General features: G+C 45.4%; 1 protein-coding gene across 2 annotated transcripts in view; it reads left to right on the top strand.

The window, feature by feature from the left end:
- The first annotated feature begins 4,370 nt into the window (after window positions 1–4,370).
- zyx (zyxin) overlaps window positions 4,371–26,473 on the top strand; it is a 28,102-nt gene continuing 5,999 nt past the window's right edge. Inside the window, exons 1-7 of one of the 2 annotated variants that reach the window (XM_076279704.1) lie at window positions 4,371–4,497; window positions 12,900–13,122; window positions 14,653–14,912; window positions 16,190–16,285; window positions 16,420–17,148; window positions 17,812–17,950; window positions 26,145–26,314. In XM_076279704.1, coding sequence (XP_076135819.1) covers window positions 12,915–13,122; window positions 14,653–14,912; window positions 16,190–16,285; window positions 16,420–17,148; window positions 17,812–17,950; window positions 26,145–26,314 — 1,602 coding nt within the window. In that variant the 5' untranslated portion in view covers window positions 4,371–4,497; window positions 12,900–12,914. Of the gene's footprint in view, window positions 4,498–4,570; window positions 5,267–12,899; window positions 13,123–14,652; window positions 14,913–16,189; window positions 16,286–16,419; window positions 17,149–17,811; window positions 17,951–26,144; window positions 26,315–26,473 lie in introns of those variants that run through there. The other variant, XM_076279705.1, reaches the window with a different exon arrangement.

The raw sequence follows: 26,473 nt of genomic DNA, 5'->3' as shown, positions 1-26,473 counted from the left end.
CAGTGACCACTAATTTTCACCTCTAGTTCATATGCAAGATTGATATCATGGTAGTCGCTGTGACAATATAATAGGACTAGGCAAAAAGAAAACCTGGTCTTTAGCCTGTCTAGTGTGTCAGGTCTGTGTGAATATTAGTCATACGTATTTTCATCCTCTTACTGGGACTCTCACAAGGACAGAACCACAGATTGAAAGGAAGGCATGGCCGCAGACCACACAGTGATGAATGATGACATGCTGAAGCTTGTGATGTGAATACCTGATGCATATCCCTGCCATTATACAGAAGATGTGTTCATGTGTGTGTGTGTGTGTGTGTGTGTGTGAGAGAGAGTGAGAGAGATGTCATTCTCCTTTTTCTTGGTTAACCCCATTGTTCTTTGCATCACTAATGTAATGACCTGCCTGTGCACTATTCTGCAAGACATAAATTATTCGATGCAATTTATAACAGATTCCATACATTCATTCACACCCAAAGCTGATGCAGTCACACAACATGTTCATCAAGGACACAGTGTCTTCCATCGATATGAAAGAAGAGAAAGTCAGACTGGAATAAGTAATCCAACGGCAGCGTGTCTCCAGTTTAGCTCCAGATTAATTAAATCCTTAACATTGGAGCTAAAGTAGCAAAGTGAAAATTAACAAGACCTCTCTGTCCTTGACCTCAGCTAGCCATTGTCACTGCTTGTGATGTGACTGTCACGTAGACAGACCAACAGCACAGTTATGGGTTTGCAAGATGCACACTAACAAAACAACTATACTGTACTGACAGATGCCAAAAGCATGAATCAAAGTGTCCACATAAAGAAAATAAAACTGCATACTCAATAACCTGATGACATGCTTGTTGTTTCATATCAGGTGTGCTTGTCGTGTCATATCAGGTGTGTTTGTCGTTTCATATCAGGTGTGTTGGGCTTTGGGGGCTTTCAGGTGCAGTTTTATTCCTACAGAAAAATAAAAACATGAATTCCACAGAATGGGATTTATTTAAAGAGACATACTTGATATAATGTTCTGTTCAGAATGAATGGAAGATAAAACAGTATTGTCTGAACAAACAGATAGCGCTGTTGCTGTTATAATTTAATAAGTAAGTTCATTGATCTGTTCAATTTTACTGTGTGAAAGTGAATGGTTCTAATGAAGGTGTTGCTGGCTTTAGACGAGGAGGAAGAGGCAGAATGCGAAGAGGAAGTCCAGGGTCTGCTCTTACGTTCCGGGAAGGAACCTGGTGTTTGCAGAAAGGCATTTGTGTGGTTCCACCCCACAGTAGAGGAAGCCGGATAGCATGGGCAGACAACCATGTTCTCCATGCTAAGCTATGTGCGCCACAAGGGGAATCTGATAATTATATCATGTAATACTTATAGTCTTTTCCCCCTTACACTGCACTAATGTGCTATGTGCCGTTCACATTGCACCTAGTGGTATTGAAACCGAGCATTATGGCACTTCTTTTTATTAATGTCACTTCCCACAGTTGCTTGGATTGTTTTCTGGCTCAGTTGTATGTTGGTTTGGATAAAAGCCTAATGAATGAATAAATGAAAATGTAAATGTAAAGTCTGTCACACCCACCCACACACACAAGAAAGCATGATATACACATGCATACATACATGAATACAAAGCAAGGCACGCGCACATATGCAAACGAATACAAACAAACCCACACAAAATGAAACACCACAAAGATGCACAATGTATGCTCTGTATGTGTATTCAAATCCACAAATAATCACACATTCCAATCATTTCTGAATAACAAACAGCCCTTTAAGCAAATACACAAATGACGTACAAACAGGCAAACAGAGGTGGATGTCTGTACACCAGTAAGAACGGTTGTGTGTGTGTGTGTTTTCTCTACCATATACCATCATCTGTATTGCAGCTGCCAACTCTATCAACATGCCTGCCTGCAGTATGTAATCCCCACCATTCTTAATGCTTTACAGAGGAGGTGTGTGTGTGTGTGTGTGTGTGGCAAAAGGCCATATTGCATCTGGGGATCTCAGCTCTCCTCTATAATTCAGATCCACTTTCCCTACTTCCATCTCTCTCTCTCTCTCTGTCCATCTTCTCCCCACGCTCCTCACGTCTAGACCCCTGCGCTATCTGTTCACATCACATCCCTGTTTGTGTCCACACTCCCCCACCTATCACTCACTCCTCTTGTCCTGTCGGCTAAATGCCCATGTCCATCCTCCACGTATCAGTATGTATGGGTCTACCCAGAGTCTCTCTATCTCATTCCCTTTGCCGGTGTTGGTCAAGACAGAAGAAGACTGACTGACGATTTATCGGCCCTGCTGACAATGAGGGAATCAGATCATCAGAATCGGACACCTCCCCCTAGTGGACATAAGAAGAAGGTCGGTCCAAATTCAGCATGCCAAGTGTGGTGGTGCAACTGAATGCTTAACATAGATAGATAGATACTTTATTGATCCCCAAGGGGAAATTCAACATTTGCTTGTTCGTGCCACCCAAAAATTTGAAAAATAATTCTTAACTGTAGCTTGTTGCATACACAGCATAGTACTTCTTAGAAATAGATAGATAGATAGATAGATACTTTATTGATCCCCAGGGGAAATTCAAGGTCTCAGTAGCATACAGACAACACACACACATTCATTAACAGCAGAAAAAGTAATTAAATTAAAAGTAATTAAAAGTATATAATATAAAATTACATGACCTTTCCTTATAAGATACTATTATAGTTTAGAATGAATAGTGGCACTTCCCTGCTTGTATACTACATGTATGCAAGCTGACTAAGCTGACTTGGCCATACTTCACCAAAGCTTGAGTTCTTCAGTACAAAACTCAGGGATCTCACAGTGCAGAGGCATAAAGGAAAGGGATGGAAAGATTGACCCATTCATTTTCACTCCGTGAGTCAGGTTGAATGAAAAACAGAATAGGGGTTTTTCAGTTTTGCTGACAGTTACAGTATTTGAGAGAGAGAGAGAGAGAGAAAGAGAGAAAGAGAGAGAGGGAAAGGGAGGGAGAGCGTGTATTCCTGGTGAAGTCTTGGCTGTCGTCCAAGCGACCATTGGCTGTGATTCTTGAGAGCCTCCCGTTGTTTAGCCTCAGCTTCACTTTGGCTGAAAGACCCATGCAGTGGCTGTCTCCAAAAGTGGCTGATGGCTATGAATTCTGTCTGTGCTGAAAGTGACCTGAAGTCAATCAACCACCTCCTGACGGCCTTTGCCACACCTTTGCCTATCCTAAGAGCATTTGACAGGCTTTTTTCAATGAGCCTTGAAAAGTCAGGACTCCACCTGTATTTCAACATTAAATGAGCTTTATATAAGTAGCCGGGCCAACAGCACACACTGTCACTGTGTAAAGAGGTCTGGCTTTCATAGTTTGACCGGTGCCGGACCGATATGATCTGAGCTAAAAAACAGCCAGGAAGCATGTGTGTAAAGAGGCTTTTGGAAAAAGACACCTGAATCTGGGCCTCATGAGGATCCATTGTGAGTATGTGTGTGTATGTGTGTGTGTGTGTGTGTGTGTATGTGTATGTGTGTCAGCATGTGTGTGTGTGTGTGTGTGTGTGCGCACACACAACAGATGTACAGGATGGGCGTTTTGATCCTCTCCCTATGTGACTAGGTAGCTTCACATCCTTATTTGTTCATGAGATTAGTCAGACTGCGCTAGGAACCATGTAAAAAAGGGGAACATAATGTTCCAAATCTCAAACATTACGACCCTAGTCTGGATTACTGATGGTTGGTTGCTTCATTTAAACAACACTGCTCTTTCAGCAGAAAAAAAGAGAACTGATGGTGCAATTAAAAGTGTGTCACGCTTGGTATTTTCATACTGCAAAAGTAAGCTGTAATCCCGCCAGAGCCACTGCCTTCAACTGTGTTGTTCCAGCATGAGGCACGCGGCTCTCCTGAGCCGAGTTCTTTGTGTTGGACTGTGCGTCCTCTCTGCTTCCCCTCCCCTGCCAAATGTTTCAGTGTCTGTATCTAATCAGGCCTCTACCTCCACTATCTCTCTCTACTTCTCTCTCTCTCTCTCCTTCACTCACTCTGACCTTACAAGGAAAGGCAGGCACGGTTGATGTCATAGAATGAAGAATGTTTCAAGAATCCAGAGAGAGAGAGAGGAGGGGGGAAGGCGTAAGAAAGGGGGTGTTGAGAAACACAAAACTTGAGGACTGAGTTTGTAAGCAATGAAAGAGAGAAAGGGAGAGAGAGAGAGAGAGAGAGAAAGAAAGAGGAAGAGAGAGAGAGAGAGAGAGGAGGTGTTTACACAATGATATACACGTCCTGAGCCAGAGTCAAACGAGAGGGAACTTGTTTGATGGGATGCGGTCATTCTTTCTCCAAAGGGGGAGGGTCCAACAGCTGTAAAGGGGCGGAAGAAGTGAAAAAGAGAGAGAGAGAAAAAAGTTAGCAGAGCACAAGAATCTTTGAATTGCTTGGATCTAGGGTACTCGCCGGAGAGATACAGGTAAGTTTAGGCTATGAAACATATCCCATTCGATTTCAAAGAGGAAAATAGGCTAGGCCTAGATCACATTCAGAACAGATTATTTGTATTTTTTTTAGCAATGCCATTTATTGGCTATGTATGACTGCAGCAAATCCACTCAATGAATGTGCTGACTATGCCTAGCCTATTCATAAGACCTATTTCACCCAACTAATGATGTTGCCCTGTTCCAGTGATTTAGCCTAGGTGAGAAGAAAATGTTATAATGACCTATCAGTTGTCCACTGAAAACCGGCTAGTTCAATTCAGCTTTCCCGTCTGCCTTTTTGTCTGCCGATACCAGCCCACAAACTTTCCTCCACTAATGTTACATTTCATAGGCATGCAGAGACTTCGGTCTTCCAAGTCCAGACAAGGAAATGCGGAAGTTTCAACCGGAAGTGTGTCAGTTGATTAGGAAAAACTTGAGATAGATTGCCAGGTATCTTGCTCACCCGAAAACATTTCAAAAACACAATGGCAAGAATGTAAGGATTACCGCTTCTTGTTTCAAGTAAGGAAATACCTCAAAAAGGGAGTGGTGATGTCAGGGTAACGTTAGGCACTAATTGAGGCGGAGGCGCTGGGATTAACCACTCATTCTGACTTGGCTAGCCACTAGCCAGCTAGCTAATGTTAGTAGCTGGTTAATAGTAACGTGTTGGCTCTACGTGTGTCTATCACTGGTTAGCCTACCTCCGTGCTCGGCAAGTGCCAAGACAACCTGCCAAGCTTGTTTTCAGCTGTGGTAAGTTGGTGGCTAACTCCGTTAGCTGTCTTGTTTTCTTGCATTGTTAAAATGATGTCGTCTGTTTTGAATATGATTTCGAAGGATACAGCAGTCGATGTAATGTCAACCGAGCAATAACAAAAGTAAATATTAACGTTGCCATAACCTTACTGTTAGGTTACTGTAACGGTAACTGATGTTGTCAATTAATTAGCCCATCATGTCATTTACCAACGCAGAGGCTGCTTGCAATGTGTTTTCCCCATCGTAGAATCATCATTAGCCTCCTGTGAAGCTAAGAATTTTCACTGGCATATTTCGTGGACATCGTTTCTGTCATTAGTCTGTTAACATGTTACCTAGTCTTCAGACAAAGGCTTTCGCTCATCTTCCATGTAGTAGACTAGACCTGCTAAAATCAAAAATCATGCAAAGGGGTGGAGTATTACGGTATTAACGATACATGCCAGAAACAACTTGTATGAAGAAGTGGTTGGTTGCAACCGGTGTCTGTCTTTAACTGGATTAGAACTCAAGCCGTTTAAACCTATTCGTTAACGTTAGTTAAGGTAAATGCCTTGGGCACAACTACGGTTAATCACACTGGCTGCTCCTAACTAGTCTGTCTGCCACACCGCTTTGTTGCGCCTACTTATGCCTACCTGCTAGCCTTATATGGTGAGCTAAGACGCTTGCATCGAAGTTTTCACTGCAGTTCCTCAAAACACTCGAGATTGATTGTCTACAATCTCAGAATTGTCCTGAACATAAATGGAAGCTAGGATCATTGCCGATCTGTGAACAGCGTGTTTTAAACTGGCTAACAATAACATGTCATGAAAGTATGAATGAATGAATAAAAAATAATTTGTCCTTTGGGTGGACTTCTGATTAGCGGCATATTACATGGTGACATGGTTTATAGGGGACGTGCATTCCCACAAAGGAAGAATCATGCGGAATTGTATTTTATCTCGGTCTCTTGCTTGTCTCGCTGTTGACTGGTGTGCAACAGAAATGGGCTAAACATCCCTTTTAGAAGAAGAAAAAAAGGCTGGGGGGGGGGGGGGGGGGGTTGTGGACCCAGTTTAGATATTCATTCTGGCAACACCCCATGCCAGTGGCTTTCCAGACAGGCAGTGGGCGTGACCTCCTGTCTCCGTTTTCATAGTGACCAACCCCTACCGTGTGTAACCCTGTGCACTGGTAATCCCACAGAGGTCCTGCTTTCCGATAGCAGGGTTGCCCCAAATGACATGGCATTTCCTTCAGGCCTGAGTGCCTGCTTTGTTAGCCCCTGGATTGCTTCACCTCTGATAAGCCACTACACTCAAGGTTGAGTCACTCGAGACTGCATTTTTCTTTCGCCGATCTTTGACGTCTAGTCACCACTTTGAACTCTGCTCCAGCTTTATCATTATGATGTCACTGCAACCCAGGGCGAAGAAAAACTATCATCAAAAAGGTTGGGAGCATGGGTTGGGATTCTCTCTCTCACACACACACACACACTCCACTAGATGATGTCACTGGAAATCACTCAAAAGAAAATTGAAGGCCCTAGTTTGTTGTGTATGAGGACCCCTACCACACACACACACACACACACACACACACACAAACACAAACACAAACCTACAGATGCCATGACTGAGTTGCTGAGTTTGGACAATAGTGTCTGCTAAAGTGGATAATTGTACAGTATGTGAAAGAACTAGCAGCTGCTGGTCCTAGAGGCATCTTGTGTCCTTAGTTACGCCCTTAGTTACGCCTGTTGTTTCCCTGTTGTCAGTCACACAGGATGAATGCTCCCACGCAGTCAGTTCCTCTTTCTGACATATAGCCTGCCCCATCACGGGAAAGAGCATATTTCTTCACAAACCGTCAAATGTGTGATTCTCACACTGGTTAGAGGGCGGCTAATCGCCAGAAAGCCACAACCTGACCACAGGTCCACCCAACCTGGTTGCATATACAACAGCAGAATTCTTCTCAAATACAGAGTGTGGCGGAAAAAAAATCGCCTCACGTCTAAATAGTGTCTAACCTCTCTTTGCAACTTCTGTAATGTCTGTGGTGACTGTTCTCAAGTTTGTGAACTTCCTTTAGCTCTGGTTGCTACATGTAAGACTACAATGCCCAATGATGAGACACAATGACTTTGTCCAGCTTGGACGCGAGAGGCCATTGTCTCCTGAAAAACTGCCTGCACTGTGTTTTTTTTTCTTTCTCTCCAGCTGTCAAATATTCAGCTGCTTAAGACTGACCTTTCTTGACAATGCTGAGATTCATGCATAGTCTCACCAAGCTAATAGCGTCCTTGTTCTTGTTGGCCACGTAGTGCCTCTCAGCCTTGATGTAGATTGAGGATTTTGCACCGGCACCTTGTCCTGGCATTACTGGCAAGCAAAGCAGGGAAACGGACACCCTGACAACCAGCGTCTGGGCCTGAAGAGATGGAAAGTTTCTGCCGTCCAAAAGCACACACTGCAGTGCCTCCAGTCTGTTAAGCTAATTAGTGTCCTCGAGTATCTAGAAAATGTGCTGCCCCAACAGCATGGCCAAAAAAAACAACAAAAAAAAACATGACACCCCTTTTGGGAGAAAAGCTATTGATTGTGTTTTGATCTGGAGGCGATGATGTCATGCAGCAAGGGTCAGATGACAGGCCCAGGGATGTGTCACCGTCCTACTCGACAGCTGCAGCCCCTGCTGTTGCCTCCTCACATTACCCAGAATGCTCTCATCCAGCAGCCCCCTCACATTACCCAGAATGCTCTCATCCAGCAGCCCCCTCACATTACCCAGAATGCTCTCATCCAGCAGTGGCTTCTGCTCTTTCCCTCCCTTTTATGCCCCCCCCCCCCCCTTTTCCCATTTTCACCCCTGATTTCCCCCAAACCTGAGTGGGAATCAGTCATCCGTAGCCAGGGACGAAGCATCTCTCTGTGTAAACCTGACTGGAACATGTAACAGCCATTGCCACACTGTTGGATGTCTGTAAAAGCCAAGCAGTCGGGGTCTTTTTGATTTTTTATCACAGCCCTGTGATGCCATGGCTTTAGATGACCCTGTCAGCATGGTGTGATGGAGCGCAAGCAAGCAAGCAAGAGGGAAACACTAGCTGACTATACCCTCAAACACTAGCTGACTATACCCTCTAACAGGTGCTATCAGAGATTTACACTCCAGCAAGCGCATGAATCATCCAGCCCTAAATTGTAGCATTAAAGATGGTCTGTGAGCGACTTTTCAGAGACTGTAGAGGGGAAACGAGTCCTTATGCGGCAGTGGCCCTTCAGGTGGCCACCGTACTGGTTTCAGTTTGATCTCAGTTCTTATCAGAGCTATGGCCTGTACTCTCATACCTCAGACATTTGGTCTATTCATTTCTTATTAGCTGACCCGATGCTGTGAACTTATAAACTTCATTTGTCAGTCATGTTTTATGTGGTATGTCCCCATGGGACTGAATCATAGTTGAAAAGTTCTCAAGTGAAGTGTAATAAGGGCCCTTGGCTGCACTCTAAATATTTCATCGAGGCGCTCCGCTGCATTAGTCAGGGCTTGGCTAAAACGTACAAAGTGGGGGAGTTTTACTGGACGTGTGTGTGTGCGTGTGTGTGGCGGGAGAGGGGGGGGGGGGGGGGGTGGCTATTTATCAGGACCAAGCTGAAACCTGGACTTTAGGCAGAGAATATCAGGCAGGGGAGATGTGGGCCATCCTTATATAACCCACTATGTCAGGTCGTTTTTTCACGTCCACTGTTGCAGGGAAAGGGGCATTTTTATGGGTGAGAATCCAAAGGCCTTTCCCATCGACAAGGCTCCAGTGACGAGACCTCTGGGCGGTGAGAAAAGAGCTATTCTCTAATCAAGCGGAGCTCTGGGCGGTGAGAAAAGAGCTATTCTCTAATCAAGCGGAGCTCTGGGCGGTGAGAAAAGAGCTATTCTCTAATCAAGCGGCGCTCTCAGGCAGCCCTGGCCGCTGGTCCCGGCAGCAGGCAGGATGGAGTGGCGGCGGCGCAGATTGGAATTTTCCACCGTAACCGTAACCGTAACCGTTCCTCCTGATTTCCACCGTAACCGTTCCTCCTGATTTTGGTTCCATCTGCATTGCTGGAATGTTTACACTTGATCACTGGGTCCTGCCCTGACATGAACCAATCTGGAATTGCAGTTAAATGAAGCTTTAAATGGGATTTTAAGCAAACAAAAAAATGAAAAAGCAAACTCCCATCATGAAAATGCATCTAAATTTATAGCTCTAGAACTTTTTGTGTGGCTCATTTAAACACAGAATACATAGCTGCAGTTTTGAGGGGATGCTTTGTAACCTCTGGGCAATTAAAAACAACCAAGGACTGTCAAAGCCATTCAAAGCAACCTACTCGTTTCAAGCTAACTAACAGCAACTTAAAAAGAAAAAAAGCTCCGAGCTAAACCCATGCTCACAGTCACGGCTATGAACCCTGAAGAGTGAATCGCAAATCAGGGCACTGTGTGTGTTTTTCCCAACCAACCACCCCCCCCCCCCCCTCTGCCTGCGGGCCCAGTGTATGTTTATCAGCATCAGTCATAATAACCGGCCCTAATCCACTCTGATGGGACATGACACGCCGATTGAGCTGCAACAACAAAGCGGACGCTCGGGTTTCGGCCGCGCGCCACTTGCCCAGCCGCTGAACTCGGCCCGCTGCACTTGTGTTCTCTCCCTCCCTGCGTTTGCCCCGCCTGGGCCTGGACTCCGGCTCTGTTGCGGCTCTGTTGCGGCTCCACCGCTCTCCCTGCTGCGTACGTGCTCCTCCTCCGCTCCAGAGTAAACACGCTAGAAGGGTGAGCGAGACGCAACCACACGCGCCTTATCTCGTGAGGTCGCCCACAGGATGGGTGAGGCCCCACGACGCAGAGCAGGGTCTAGTGCTCGTGTCCGCATCCACACACACACACACACACACACACACACACACACGACCCAGAAAAGACATTCCTCGATGCAGTCGAAATGCTCTCTGAAGACACTTGATGACTTGAAGACTTTGGAGTGTCGTTGAGTGCAGTGCACCCTTTGGTATGGCGCTCTTTGAGGGCACACGTCTGCAGCAGGAGGATGCTGTGTGTGTGGCTGTGATAAGGCTTTTCTGTCTCCCTCCTGCAGAGTTGGATTGACAACCTCAGGAAACACACACTCACTGCACCCACAGCAGATGGCCCATGGATCACAGGCCCTAGCTGCTGCATGCATCATATTGACATCCATGGGAGGCAGAGGTCAATCATGCACGTTACTCTGAAGTTTTTTTTGCAGAAAACCTAAAATGTTTTAAGCAAAAAGAAATCTCTGAGAGAGGCTCTTTAAGCCAAAAATATACTCTTTGTATAAGTCCAACTTGTGTGCTTGTGTAGACAGCATGGTGCCTATGTAATGACACTGAGCTCATGAGTCCATATGTGCCGTGGAGTGTGAGCGCCGGCTCTGACTGTGTAAGGTAATCGAGGAGGCAGAGGGGGCTACGAGAGACTGTTTGGGGGGTGAGGTAACGGCAACATCTCTAACAGCAAACACGTGTGAGGTAAATATTTGAGCGCCCTGGCGGTTGGAGCAGGAAGCCTCCCTGGGGCCATATCACATGAAGCTGCCACTAGTGCTGAAGTGTTTGGAGCTGGAACCCCAGGACCGACCCAGGAGGGGGGGTGGGGCACTACCCTGGTCACTACCCTGGTCACTACCCTGGTCACTACTCTGGGCACTCTGGGGTGTCTTTCCAGCCAGCATCATCACACAAGCACCACCATTATATGATCTAGACATACACATTTACCTTTAGCACTTTAGTCCTGTGTGTGTGTGTGTGTGTGTGTGGATCATTTACTATGCAGTGAACGTCACCGTCACACTTTTGCTGGGTCTGGTTGTTTTCATTTGGGTATACACAGCATCTGGACACAGATTTGACCTTCACCCAGCAGTGTGTCCTCACGAAAGTCTGTGAAGAAGAAACCTAACCTCACTTGACACACATAATTTCCTCTTTCCCCTTCTGTACACCAATACAAACTAGAAATGTAATGCCAGAGGAATTACAGTAGTGGATGGAAAGCTGCTGGAAAGATTCCTGGAAAAAAACATAGATAGATAGATAGATCATAGATAGATAGATAGATACTTTATTGATCCCCAAGGGGAAATTCAGGGGGTCTCTGTGTGATGTCTGTATGCTACTGAGACCCCCTGAATTTCCCCTTGGGGATCAATAAAGTATCTATCTATCTCTCTATCTCTATCTATCTATCTATCAATCAATGTTTTTTTCCAGGAATCTCCCATCAACATTAAGCCAGCAGCTTTCCATCCACTATTGTAATTCCTCTGGCATTACATTTCTAGTTTGAGACAGTTGGATTCACAGGTGACACTGTGCCAGTGTTCTGATTAGCCCAGGAACTACTCCAGACCTTCAGAACGGTTATTTCAACATGTCTGTACGTTAAGCGGTTAGAGTTGCATTCATTCTTGAAAAGGTAAAAAAGAAAAAGGTTATAATAAGAAGCCAGGAGATTTCAAGATAGTGGATTCCATCCACTATAATTATTCATTTATTTTTCATGTCGCAGTCCTTGTTTGCCTAGTGATGTCAACCATGGGAGAATAGGGAACACGCTTTAGCTTTGCATTCTTTTCTGGCTGGATTGCTTATGTGCCTGTGTTCTAGTTCCATGTATTTGTGTCTCTCTCTCTCTCTTCTCTGTCTGTGGTTAAACCTAGATCAAGATTAAGTACCTGTTCATTTTAAAAGAAGCACATATTTGTGCTGCTGCTGAAATTGTCCCTCCAAGCAGCCAACTCTTAAGCACTTGCCAGGAACAGTTTATTCAGTTGTCTAAAATGCTCACAGGCCCACAGGTTGCAGATGCTAACACTTTATTGGCTAGTCATTCATCAAATGCCTTGTCCTGCAAACCATGTGATGCTATGTCTGCATAATTTTATCAGGGTGGTTAATTGTAGCACCTCAGTTTGGTCTCTGCCCTTGGCAAATAAATCAGCTATTGTATGCCCATGGCCTGAGTTAACAAAATGGGACTTGGTGTTGGGTAATAGTTAACCCAACAGCAGTCTTTCAGCAGACTCGCTGAGGCGTTATCTTTATTCATGTTGTCGTCATAACATGACTCATTAGTAGGGTTGTTGTGGTGTAGTCAAGTGTGAGTAAATTCTCTGCCGGAAGAGAGGTGGTTTCCACAGATCACAGGATGCGTTTTTGGCCCATGAGTAACTTCGGTTCAACACCAGTTGACCTGTCGATTTCAGGAAGCACTGCCTTTTCACATTTCACTCCTTTTTTGGTCATCCAACAGCATCAAACAACATACAGTGGGCCCTGTGAAAAGCACAGGTTGTAATATTCAGTGAACAGGATGATTTATACTTGGTTTATTTGGTCATTTAATTTTGTTTAAATTTGTTTATTTAGTATTTGGTTTATATGTGTCTGCAGCACAACAACTTTGTGTAATATTGTTAAGGTCATTTGCCCAACCAGTGAACCAGCAATAGTGAAATGCAGTGAGGCCAGGGGAAAGGGGGTGTGAAAATGTACCAGATGGCACACATTCTTATATTAATCCAGTCTTTCCCTACTCTCTCCAGATCTCAGAAACCAGCATGGCTGATTCCAGCAGCAGTAAGCCACTTGTGGTCACATCTTCCGTGTCACTCAAGGTGACCGCACCCTCTTTCTACAACCAACCAAAGAAGTTTGCCTCAGTGGCGCCCCCTCGCCCCAGAGGACAAGCCACCTCGACGGTGGTCAGCACGGGGGTCATTGGTCGGGTGGGAGAGATGCCACCCCCCCCACCATCATTCTGTGAGGGTAAGAATGCTTGACATTCATCATCATGTTTTAAACAGTTCCTTCATTCATTTGTATCATTTCCTTTATTTGTATTTGCTTGGCTGTTCTTCCAAAACTGGCCACATGATGCTAATTATGGAGGCTCTTATTCAGTCATGACACACAGGCTCTTGGCACCTCTGAGTAACTCAGAATCCCGTCTTTTATTTATTATCACCTCGTCTATAGTTCTGCCGAGACCTTGAGTGTGTGTGCGGGGCTGGCGATGGCTCGTTGGGTCCGCGTGTGCGTGACCAGCAGTGTGTGTGATGGATGGCACATGGCAGTCACCAGACAAGCGCGATGATGAATCTCGGCGTTGGGCGGGAGATTTGCATGCGGCGAGGCACATCTCGAGGCCTCCGTAAATCACAGGCACGCTCTGCTCCGCACATTTAGCAGTTCCGAGTGGCCTGGATTTCCTCTGCCGCAGCACGGCTCAAACAAGCTCCCTCAGAATAGCACTTACTACGTGGCCTGGTTTTGACCTTCATTAATCCTGCAGTAAATTAGGCTCTTTTTTAATGAGGAATATGCATAGTGGACTATATGTGTCTCTTTGTATCGTTGTGGTGAGTGTAGCCTAAGAAGTGGGATTAACTCTCGGCTGTTAGTGTTGCCTTGAGGGTGGTCTCTGTGTGTGTGTGTGTGTGTGTGTGTGTTGGTAGTGCAGTGTGTGAATTGCCTCCAATGAAGAAAGTGTGTCTGACTCTGACCAGAGGTAACCCCTCTGTGAAATGGTGTGTGAAAATCCCAAGGTGTAACTTGGAGTGTTGAGGCAGGTAAGGGCAGCGTGAGCGTCACAACATGAGCTGTGAAATGTAGTGGAGACTAATATTGTGCTTAAGCTTCTCCCTAAACACTGCAGTAACTTACTGACCTACTGAAATGGCCTGTCTAGATAATATGGTGCTGAATAACATTGTGATTAAACTCTTGTCTAAACTAGAGTAATTTACATACAGGAATAGTATATTATTTACCTTCCTGTTGACTACAGGTAATACAGAATTGTCCGCTAGACGTTGTGCAGCTAGTTGCTACTTGTCCAGAACAGATCACAGCTGCTTATCTGATGGTCACTTCTGACACACTCGGCTCACAGTACCGGTTTGCAGAGTGCCGTCATGCAGGTGTGTGTGTGACTACTGTTCTCACGGTCCTGCGGAGAATGTACGCAACAAAGAAGATGGGTGAAACACACACACACACACACACACACACACAACGCAAGCATACACATGGCTTCTACTGAGGGACTCTGTCACAATGGAGCGGGTTTGAGGTTGTCTTATTCTTGGCTGCATGTGGTCGTACAGCTCCTCTGAGGCATGATGACGCCTCGTGTTCTGTGGTCGTACAGCTCCTCTGAGGCATGATGACTCCTCGTGTTCTCCAGCTCAAGCTGCCAAATGCTGCTGGAATGAATAAACATTTGTTTTGTGTATGTTCTGTTTGCTTATGTTACCTTGGTCACAGCTTTAACGCTAGCCCCTCCCACCTTATCAGATTTCCCGCCCCCTCCTCCGCCATTGGATGACGCGGAGCTGCCTGCCCCTCCCCCGGAATGTGCAGCCACGCCCCCCGAGTATGAGGCACCTCCCCCTGCATTCCCTGAACCCCCCCCTCCAGCTGTGGAGGACCTGCCCTTCCCAGCACCCCCAGAAGAAGTCTCCTCCTCCACCTCCGACCCCTCACCTCCTCCTCCTCCTCCCCCTCCTCCCCCTCCCCCACCACTTCCTGCGTCCAATTCCACCAACAACAACCAGGTAAAGACACACACACACACACACACACACACACACACACACACACACACACAGATTCACCATCATGTTATCAACGGGACACACACACAGATTCACCATCATGTTATCAACGGGACACACACACACAGATTCACCATCATGTTATCAACGGGACACACACACACACACAGATTCACCATCATGTTATCAACGGGACACACACACACACACAGATTCACCATCATGTTATCAACGGGACACACACACACAGATTCACCATCATGTTATCAACGGGACACACACACACACACAGATTCACCATCATGTTATCAACGGGACACACACACACACACACAGATTCACCATCATGTTATCAATGGGGGGCACTCCCACTAGAGGAATGTAGGAATGCACTACATTGATTGGGAGGGAGCTGTCCAACTCTGTATACTTCTGCTGAAGAACTGCCACATTTTTTACTCTGAAAACTGAAACACTGTATATATTTTGAATCCAAAACAATGTGTGTTTTTTCTCTGATACTCGTGACTCGTGTGTGTTGTCTTGCTGTGGCCTAGACCAGTGTTTTTCAACCGCTGTGCCGGGGCACACTAGTGTGCCGTGAGAGATCATCAGGTGTGCCGCAGAAAATTACCCAAATGTCACTCACTGGTCCAGAAAAGCAACTGTTGCATCAAAGAATTTATAACCACATGCTCTCATTGATTGTATGATTGCACTATTTGTGGTGTGCAGGCATTGTACAACGGGGGCCCCATATCCAGTATTCCCAGAATCATCACAGATCCAGTTCATAACAACAATTAAATTAGATATAGCCTAGTCACCTACAAATGAATCAGAAGGCGCTTGTTTTATTGAGCAGGTCTTGCATAGAAGCCATAATAAGGCCATATCTGTGTATTATTTGACATTTTAGGCTATGGTATGTTTATTTTTTCTTCACACAGGATGTTAGTGTGCCGTGGGACATTTTAAGTGTCAAAAGTGTGCCGTGGCACAAAAAAGGTTGAAAAACACTGGCCTAGACAGGCCTCGTGGGCCATAGCTGTTGCTAGTGAGATGTTGGCTGTTGGGCTCAGAGCGATAATAGCCCTGTCAGATGTCACTTCTCACAGTTGCATGACAACTGATTCAGTGCCAGTCACATTGCTGTTGTCTTTGATCATTTGAACTAATTGGGTGCTAGTTTTATGACCAGGGATGTTTCCTTAGCCTACTTAACCCCCCCCCTCCGTATTTCCCTCTCTTTCCCTCCTTTCCAACTCTCTCTCCAGAGGCTTATGGAGAAACAGACAAGCTTTGACAGACAGCTTGACTCTCTGACTGACATGCTCTCAGAAATGGAGACCAGAGGTCCCTTCAATCCCAAGGTACAGAGGACCCAAGAGGAGTTACTTTTTACTTTCACCCCTGTTGTTGGTGGTGTTATAACATTTTCTGTTGTTGTTGCTTCTTTGAACACTTGTTGTTTATGTTGTTGTTTATGTTGTTGTTTGTTTCACAGCTGCCCGGTCAGTTCTCCTCTGCTCCGGCGCCCAAGCCTGTGGCCCCTCCCCCCACTGCCCCCAAACCCTCCCTGTCCTTCCTCCCGCCCCCTGAGCTCCAGGACCGCCCCCCTCCCGCCCCCTGGGCCGAGGAGCTACGTGCCCGGACCACGCTGCGGCAGCCGCCCGCTCCCTCCCCTGCTCAGCCATTGGCCAAATCTCCCTCCCCTGCTCAGCCATTGGCCAAATCTCCCTCCCCTGCTCAGCCATTGGCCAAATCTCCGGCCCCTGTTCAGCCATTGGCCAAATCTCCGGCCCCTTTTCAGCCATTGGCCAAATCTCCGGCCCCTGTTCAGCCATTGGCCAAATCTCCGGCCCCTGTTCAGCCATTGGCCAAGTCTCCGGCGCCTGCCACAGCACCCAAGTCCTCTTTCCCTGCCTCCCAGCCAGCGTCTTTCACCCCAAAAGCAAGCAACGCCTCTGCTGGGTCATTGGGGTCCAGCCCTTCACCAGCTGCCTTTAACGCCCCCAAACCTGCCCACTCGAGCTCGTACCCTCCCCCTCCTCCCATGGCTCCTCCCCCCCCTGCAAACGTGCCGTCTGCCCCGGCTGTCAATCACTCCAAACCTTCTCCTATTGGCAGCCAGGAGAATCTGAGCCAGCCCACTGCTCCTGCTCTCCAGCCCAAGCCCATGCCATCGCTTGCCTCATCCAGCAGCCAATCAGCAAGGAGTCCTGCTCCGCCCAAGGTACATATTGCTCACTCAAGTACTTTAATGTAAAGAGCTTCCTAAGGTACATATTGCTCACTCAAGTACTTTAATGTAAAGAGCTTCCTAAGGTACATATTGCTCACTCAAGTACTTTAATGTAAAGAGCTTCCTAAGGTACATATTGCTCACTCAAGTACTTTAATGTAAAGAGCTTCCTAAGGTACATATTGCTTACTCGAGTACTTTAATGTAAAGAGCTTCCTAAGGTACATATTGCTCACTCAAGTACTTTAATGTGAGGTGCTTCCAAAGTTGTTAAAAGAAAATGACATACTAAACTGCTTTCACGGTGAAGCTAGTCAATGCATCAGAACTTTACAACAACTCTTTTAAAAAGCTGGCCATGCACTTTTACTATACAGCCATATACACAGCCATTTACTTTGACTATTTAAAGTGCTAAATCTAGTGGTGCTTAATGGGAGATCTGTTCTTAGTGATGGCCACTAGCTATCAGATGTCAGTGTTGTGCAATGAAAACAGAAACAAGGGCATCTCTGAGTAATGCAGTTCACTGTGTGCACAATGTAGTTGATTGTTATCGTTGTAGGTGAAATGATGTAGCCATTTCATTCCAGGTTTTTTTTCTAGCATTTTATTCAGTTGTTTAGGGTTTTGTTTGTTGTGTTATTTCTCTAGTCGTCCGGCTCGGGCTCAGGCTCGGGCATCGGTGGAGTGCCTCTGACCATGCGCGAGGTGGAGGAGCTGGAGAGACTGACCCACGACTTCATCAAAGACATGGACACACACGCTCCTGTGATCACTTCGCCACCCACAGGTACACACACACACACACACACACATCATATGGTACACACACACACACACATAATATGGCACACACACACATACATAATATGACACACACAAACATAATATGACACACACACATAATATGACACACACACACACACACACACACACATCATATGGTACACACACACACACACACATGTGTACACTGTGTGCTGCAGTGTTTCTCATACATTGATTAATCTGTGGCGGTGCGCCATTAAATCAAAATCAGCCGCCACATATTAATATTCTATGTAATATTCTATGTTATTCTATGGCTAAATTGCTATTAAATCCGCTTAGCATCGTGACCATGCTGCGCAAATTTGTTCAAAACTGCTGCATTGAAGTGAACTCTGCTAAGGTCTTATCACAACATAGTAGGCTACATTGAAGAGACTAAACTAAGTTAAGTTATGCAATCAAGCAGTATCTCAAAGCTAACGTTAGAATAGGCTACTGTTTGGATAACATTCCAATTGCTCATTTTATTGACTGACACTGAATGTTTACAAAATCCCGATGTAAATGGAAAGTGTTTTCCAAAATCCCCCCCCCCCCCTTGTCCAAGTCAGCTACCGCCACAACATTTAATACCCCCCCCCCCCCTTTGTCCAAGTCAGCTACCGCCACAAAATGTAATCCAATTCTGTGGGAAACACTGTGCTGTGTGTGTTTCACTAATTCACGGATTGGGATAAATGCAGAGACCAAATTTCCCTCACGGGATCAAAAGAGTATATATATACTATACTATACTATACTATACTATACTATATGGCACACACACAAACATCATATGGTACACACACACACATCATATGGTACACACACACATCATATGGCACACACACACACACACACATCATATGGTACACACACACACACACACACATCATATGACACACACACATAATATGGCACACACACACACACACACATCATATGGCACACACACATCATATGGCACACGCACACACATCATATGGCACACACACACACATCATATGGCACACACACACACACACACACACACACACATCATATGGCACACACACACACACACACACACACATCATATGGCACAATAACACTTCACCACCCACAGGTACGCACACACACACACACATCATATGGCGCACACACACATCATGGCACACACACACACACATCATATGGCACACACACACACATCATATGGCACACACACACATCATATGGCACACACACACACACAGGGTTCCTACGCAGTATGGAAAACCTGGAAAAGTATGGAATTTGATTTTAGTAATTTCCAGGTCTGGATAAGTATGGAAAAATGAAACAAGGGTTTGGAGAAATATTTGTGTTTCCAGACTATTGCATTTGCAGTACTAATCACTTCACTCATAATGAACCATTCCTACTGTTGGCCGAGGAGCCAATATGGGGCACACACACATCATATGGCACACACACACACATCATATGACACACACACACACACACACACACACACATCATATGACACACACACACACACACACACACATCATATGACACACACACACATCATATGGCACACACACATCATATGGCACACACACACACACATCATATGGCACACACACACACACACACACACATCATATGGCACACACACACACATCATATGGCACACACGCACACACATAATATGGGGCACACACACACACACACACATATCATATGGCACACACACACACACACACATCATATGGCACACACACATCATATGGCACACACACATCATATGGCACACACACACATCATATGGCACACACACACACACATCATATGGCACACACACACACACACATCATATGGCACACGCGCACACACACACATAATATGGTACACACACATCATATGGCACACACACATCATATGGCACACACACATCATATGGCACACACACATCATATGGCACACACACACACACATCATATGGCACACGCGCACACACACACATAATATGGTACACACACATCATATGGCACACACACATCATATGGCACACACACATCATATGGCATACACACACACATTATATGGCACACACACACACACATCATATGGCACACGCGCACACACACACATAATATGGTACACACACATCATATGGTACACACACATCATATGGCACACACACATCATATGGCACACACACATCATATGGCACACACACATCATATGGCATACACACACACATTATATGGCACACACACACACATAATATGGCACACACACATAATATGGTACACACACATAATATGGTACGATAACATACAGTAATACTATAACGGAGTGGAATGGAAATCTCCATGACCCCAAACTTTTGACAGGTAGTGTAGGTGTGCACATGCATACAGGGAAGTGGACTTCCAAATACACACACGCACACACCCAGGAAGCATACAGTGCAGGATATGATGTCCTGCCCTCCTCCACTCCTTCCTCTCTCTTTCTCTCCTCCTTTTCTTCTCTATTCCTCCTATTTCACTCCTCTTTTCTCCTCTCTTCCTTCTCTTTCCCCTCCTCCCTTTTCTCTCCTTCATTCCACCTCTTTCCCCCCTCCTTCTCTTTCCTCTCTCCTCTTCTTTCCCCTCTCCTCCTCTCCTCTTCCTCCTCTCTCCCTCCTCCTCCTCTCTCCCTATCTCTGTGTTGCCAGTGTAGCCCTGCTTCTATCTTAATGGCCGATCAGTGGCATCACGTGGGGACATGCTTGTTCCCCTAGTCTCTGCCGTGTCTCTCTCCTCTCTCCAGCCCTAATGGCTTTGCTTCGTCTCCGTCAGTGCTGGCTGAGATAGGATGTGATTGCCCGGCCCTGAAAACCACTACACACCACAACTGGCATATTAAAAAGAAAAGGAGGGAATGGATGGATAGAAGGAGAGAAAGATGTATGGACAAATGAGAGAGTGAGGGAGGGAGAGAGTGAGGGAGGGAGAGAGCTGAACACTGTGAACCTGCCGTCAGTCTTATGCTGTGCAGTTTGGACATTGCATGCAGTCAGTGTAAAGATATTCAGAAGATTATCTATTACACATTTGTGACATTTCAAATATTGTCTAAACTATTTATCTCTAGACAAAGAGAGGAGAGTGTCCTCTATGCAAACAGGAGGATATTGTGCAAGCATTCAGTATTCATGTGCAAAGTTTGCCAAACCTTCATGATGCTCTGTTGGATGAACCAATATCTCAGGCTTGTGAAGCTTCCATCCCAAAGCAGCTGAGCATTCTGGGGTGTGTTTCCCAAAACCATAGTTGCTAACTAAGTTTTGGTAAACGCACCCTAGGTCAGTAAGTGGCCGACTATTATGCAGGCTGTCAGGTGTGCCAGACAGCACTTTGAAGGAGACCAATTTGACTTCTATGATCCAAGTCGCCATAATTTGATTTACATGTATGATTACCCAAAATGTTGATCTGGTCTACCAAGTGTAGCTGCTTCCACTCCCTGTGGATCAAGTTATTATCAAATAATTGAAGGCATGCAACCTTGGAGACCATGAGGGACGTGACCTTCGCAGACCAATGTTCCTTAATACAGTGGTTCTTAACTGGTGGGTCGGGACCCAAAAGTGGGTCGCGGAACCGTTCTGGGTGGGTCGCACAGCTTGTGGTTAAAAATTAATAAAAAAATCAGCAATTTAAAATGCTGCCTTATCAGATCTAATGTTGGACCTTTATTTTGATAAACTTTATTCATAGCCTACATATCAGTCATTGCCATGGCATGGACATAGACAATGTTTATGTGACAGGTCATGTTAGACATCATTCTAGTGGTAAACGCAAGTAGGCTGCTACTCTGAATATTTGAAGTACCCTACAGTAGGCTCGGATATGGATTCACTTAAACTGAGGACAAAATAGGACAGAAACCCCATTGTGTGGTGTGCAGTAGATGGCTGGCACATGAGAGCATGAAACCATCAAAACTAAAATGCCACATGGAAACAAGGCACCCCTGTCAAAGTCATACCTGTCGAGTACTTTGAAAGGTGACATCAAGAGTTGAAGACTTCACAAATGTAGGCTAATGCCAAACATCTGCATGTTCCAAACAAGTAGGCCTACAGGCACTTTGCTTGTCTTACCATGTAGCTCACCATATCCATTGGTTTGAACGCTAAAAATATATATATGGGTCGCGACATTATGATCATGGGAAATGGGTCCCAAACACAGTGCATGGGAAATGGGTCCCAAAGCCAGACCACTTAAGAACCACTGCCTTAATACATTTTAAGGCGAAAAGTTGAATGGTGTAGGCCTGTAGCCAGTATTTAATAAAAAGCTTTTTATTTTGCACACAGGAGTGCCTTAATTCTTTTTGTTCTTTTTGTTGATGAGCTAGAGGCCTGTTTTGATGAGCACCCTCCAGTGGTTTCACTGCCCCAGAGAAAGGTTCCCCTTTCTATTTCCTTGTTTTCATTAATACATGACTTATGACTCTGAGAAGAACTATGATTATAGCTACCCAAGAAAAGGAGTGTTTGACCTGTAAGGTGGGTTGCCATGCGAGTGTTGTTAAACATGCCATTGGAAGCAAATGTGTGGGAAACGCATAAACTGTACAGAGACTCCAGTATTTCTCATTGGTGTGTATGTGAGTAGTGTGTGTGTTATGAGAAATAGAGACTCCAGTATTTCTCATTGGTGTGTATGTGAGTAGTGTGTGTGTGATGAGAAATAGAGACTCCAGTATTTCTCATTGGTGTGTATGTGAGTAGTGTGTGTGATGATAAATAGCACCAGCCTAGTGAGGATGGGGGGAGAGATGAAGGCTACATCACAGATCTGTTTATTTTTCCATGTCATACAAAAAAAAAAGAAATCGCCCCCACAGAGTCTGAACACTTAGTCATCAGGAAAGTATTTGTTTTCTTTTGTGAAATCCATTGGCGCTCGAGCATTCTTTGTGTTCAGTGAATACAAGTCTGATGGCCACAGATAACATGCAGGACATGAGCAGCACATGAGCAGGACATGAGCAGCAGGACGACATGAGCAGCAGGACATGAGCAGCAGGATGACATGAGCAGCAGGACATGAGCAGGACATGAGCAGCAGGACGACATGAGCAGCACATGAGCAGCAGGACGACATGAGCAGCAGGACATGAGCAGCAGCACATGAGCAGGACATGAGCAGGACATGAGCAGCAGGACATGAGCAGCACATGAGCAGGACATGAGCAGCACATGAGCAGGACATGAGCAGCAGGACGACATGAGCAGCAGCACATGAGCAGCACATGAGCAGCAGGACATGAGCAGGACATGAGCAGCACATGAGCAGCAGGACATGAGCAGGACATGAGCAGCACATGAGCAGCAGGACATGAGCAGCACATGAGCAGCAGGACATGAGCAGCACATGAGCAGCACGAGACTGATTGGAGAGCGAGGTGTAACAAAGCGCTTTCAGACATACGTGTAAGACCGGAGGTTCTGCCGATGTTAAACGGTGGGGCCGTATATCTGAACGACATAACCGGTCATATGGAAGTCCGAATTCACCCGGTCTTTATACTACCCCCGACCTAGTATTTCCTCCGGACATTATGTACATGTGCTGTGTCTGAACAAGGTGTAGAACATGCGGTTAAAATTCACACCTAGTGAGAGGGCGTGTTGGTGACGTTTCTTTCGTGCGTCCATGTGGTTAAATCTGACTTAAATGCCAGTGTTATGATGGAGTGGCATAGTGCTGTCCAGAAAATCTCCAACATGGAAAGATGCAGACATCACGGAGCTACTGTCCATGAGGGCATACAACATTTTGATAAAACACATGAAGGGAATGGCACGTTGTAGCCTACAACTGCATGGCAAGGCCAAACGAATTCAAAAGACTGAATCATAAGCAGAAGGCGCTGAAAAGGCAGTAGCCTACAGCGACGTCGTTGACGACAATAACAGGAGTATTTAATAAATTGTTAGCCAACACGGTTTTCTGTTCATTGATAGCCTTAGGCAGAATTAGGCTACAGAAAAGAATACAGGATTTTTTTTCTCTCCCGGCAGTAAAGACAGTAGATTCGTGTTTAAAATTAAATGAAAACTAAAGGTAGGCTATAGGCTAATTATGCATATGACCCAGAGGAGGCTGGTGATCTGTCAAGAATGATGAAGATCGTAAGATACAGATGGTTTTATTGTTGCTGTCATTATTACCACAAACACGAATTGACAACGAAACCATGGCGATCGTGGGTTATATCTTGCCTGCTTATTAGGCCATGCACAGCCCTGTCAGAACTCCGTGTAGCATGCATAGCCTACTGGCAGTTTTCATAGACCATCACCAACTAGTTCGCACTTTGGATATATCGTTGGATTGTGAAAAGCCCAACTTCGAATAACTACAGTACAACAGATGAGGTAGGATGCATCTTTTGCAATTAGAATTTCGTGTTGGACCTGTTGCCTATCAGTAGACATGTCATCTCGAGTTCCACGACAGCTTAGCTAGTGCCACCGAAATATGACACTGAAATCCTTTCACTATTGGAGTCGCTCAGATAGAAACAGCTGTAACGTGGTTAGGACACTTTTGCTGTGGAGTGGAGACGCCATAAGTTAGGTGTGGTTTTGACAATCAGAAAAGCAATATACTGAAATAGTTTAATGATGTAAAGTCAAGTGCTGGTCTGGTGTGTGTGCAGGCAGTTTTTATTGATGAGTCGGAGTGGCAAGGGCATTATAAAACTTCTCGCTCTTAGGCCTACTCATACACCGCGTTGAAATGCTGTCTAAATTCAAATCATATCATGCTAGGGGAGAAATCGTTGGACATCCATTATTTTGTTATTCAGCACCCATGGTCAAAAATATGTTCCCACGCGCCTGCATGGGGATAGTATGCTTTTGGAAAAAAATAAATCATGAAAAAACTTCACTGTTATGTAGTATTTTGTTTGTTGCTTAAAAACGTTGTATGATGGCCTTGAAGTCTTGAGTTAGCCTACTGAATTGGCTGGTAGCCTACCATAAAGTGTGTGCATGCTCTCTCTCTCCAACGCAAACCAGATTCTGGCACATAACGTTGAAAACAGATAAATGTGTTCACTCGAAGCACACATACAAATACTGTATGTGCGCACTTACGTGTCTATCCTACTTCAAGTATTAGCCTTCGCACAATAGATTTCTCTTATTTAGCCTATAATGTATAGGCTACACTTTGTAAACAAAAAGCAGCTGTGACAGGCAGCGGCCGCATATATTCTGCGTCATATATCTCGTCATATATCTCTGCGTCATTAACTCTAAGCCCCCACCCCTCACTCGACAACCACACGGATATTCTGTAATGTGCGTGTATGTCGTTCACACATACGTCCGTATAAGGTCAGTATTAGGTCCGCAGGTTAGCATCATATCTGAATCATCCGAAGGGTAGGACCTCCGTTTGACAAACCTCCGCATGTACTCCGGAGGTTATATCTGAAAGCGCTACAGCATGTTCACCAGGGCCTTGCTTCTTTGGGATGGGTAGTGAACGCTTTGAGAAATTACATGTAGGCCAGAATGTGCTAATTTGTGTGGGAAAGGCTTTTTCTTAACTGTAAAATACAAATCCCAGACAGGTGTGTGTATGTATGCGTTTGTGTTGTCAGCATATTCATTAGTGTGTGTGTGTGTGTGAAAGAGATGGTAGCTGCATGCTGGTCTGTCTGTAAACTTCTGTTGTGTGAGGCCATCACGGTAGTCAGATCCAGCAGGCCAGCACTGTGTTTATTACCCCTCCTCTCTCTCTCTCTCTCTCTCTCTCTCTCTCTCTCTCTCTCTCTCTCTCTCTCCTTGCACATTCTAGACTGACAGGGAAAGACCAGTACTCAACTGTTTTATTTCACACTTTATTGCAAAGCTGAAATAGTAATGTGAACATCTGTGTCTAGGCAAGTATTGAAGAAGTAATATATACCCTGCTTCCCCCCTCTCTTTGGATCCACTTTCTCAGATTCTTTCTCAATCCACAGGGGACCTATAGTATTTACCAAGACCCATAGTCTAGACCTTTATTGTAAATTCCACAAGTAATTCCTCAGTACAGACACATACATCACAGCTCTTTCAGCACAGAAATATTAAACCAACTCCTCCCTCTCTCTCTCTCTCTCTCCCTCCCTCTCCCCCCCCATAGAGATGTGTGGTAAGTGTGGGCAGGCCCTGTCCCGTACGCAGCCTGCGGTGAAGGCCATGCACAAGCTCTTCCACTCCGACTGCTTCTGCTGCATGTCCTGCCATCGCCCCCTACAGGGCATGCAGTTCTATGACAAGGATGGCACACCTCAGTGCGAGGACTGCTATGTGGTGAGTCACACTGTCCCATATGCAGACACACATACACACATCAGGCAGAGCCTATGCAATGGGACGTCATCAGAAAACACAAAAGCTCTAGATCCGCATAGCAACAACGCTCTTTTACATTTTTATAAATTCATGCATCTGTAAAGAGAGCATGCATAC

Source organism: Alosa pseudoharengus, unplaced genomic scaffold (genome assembly GCF_046254945.1).
Source record: "Alosa pseudoharengus isolate Yale_2024_CS ecotype anadromous, Long Island Sound unplaced genomic scaffold, YU_APseudo_1.1 YU_APseudo_1.1_scf_12, whole genome shotgun sequence".
Taxonomy (NCBI): Eukaryota; Metazoa; Chordata; class Actinopteri; order Clupeiformes; family Clupeidae; genus Alosa; species Alosa pseudoharengus.
The sequence above is the reverse complement of the archived record's forward strand: the minus strand, read 5'-3'. Positions and strand labels throughout refer to the sequence as shown.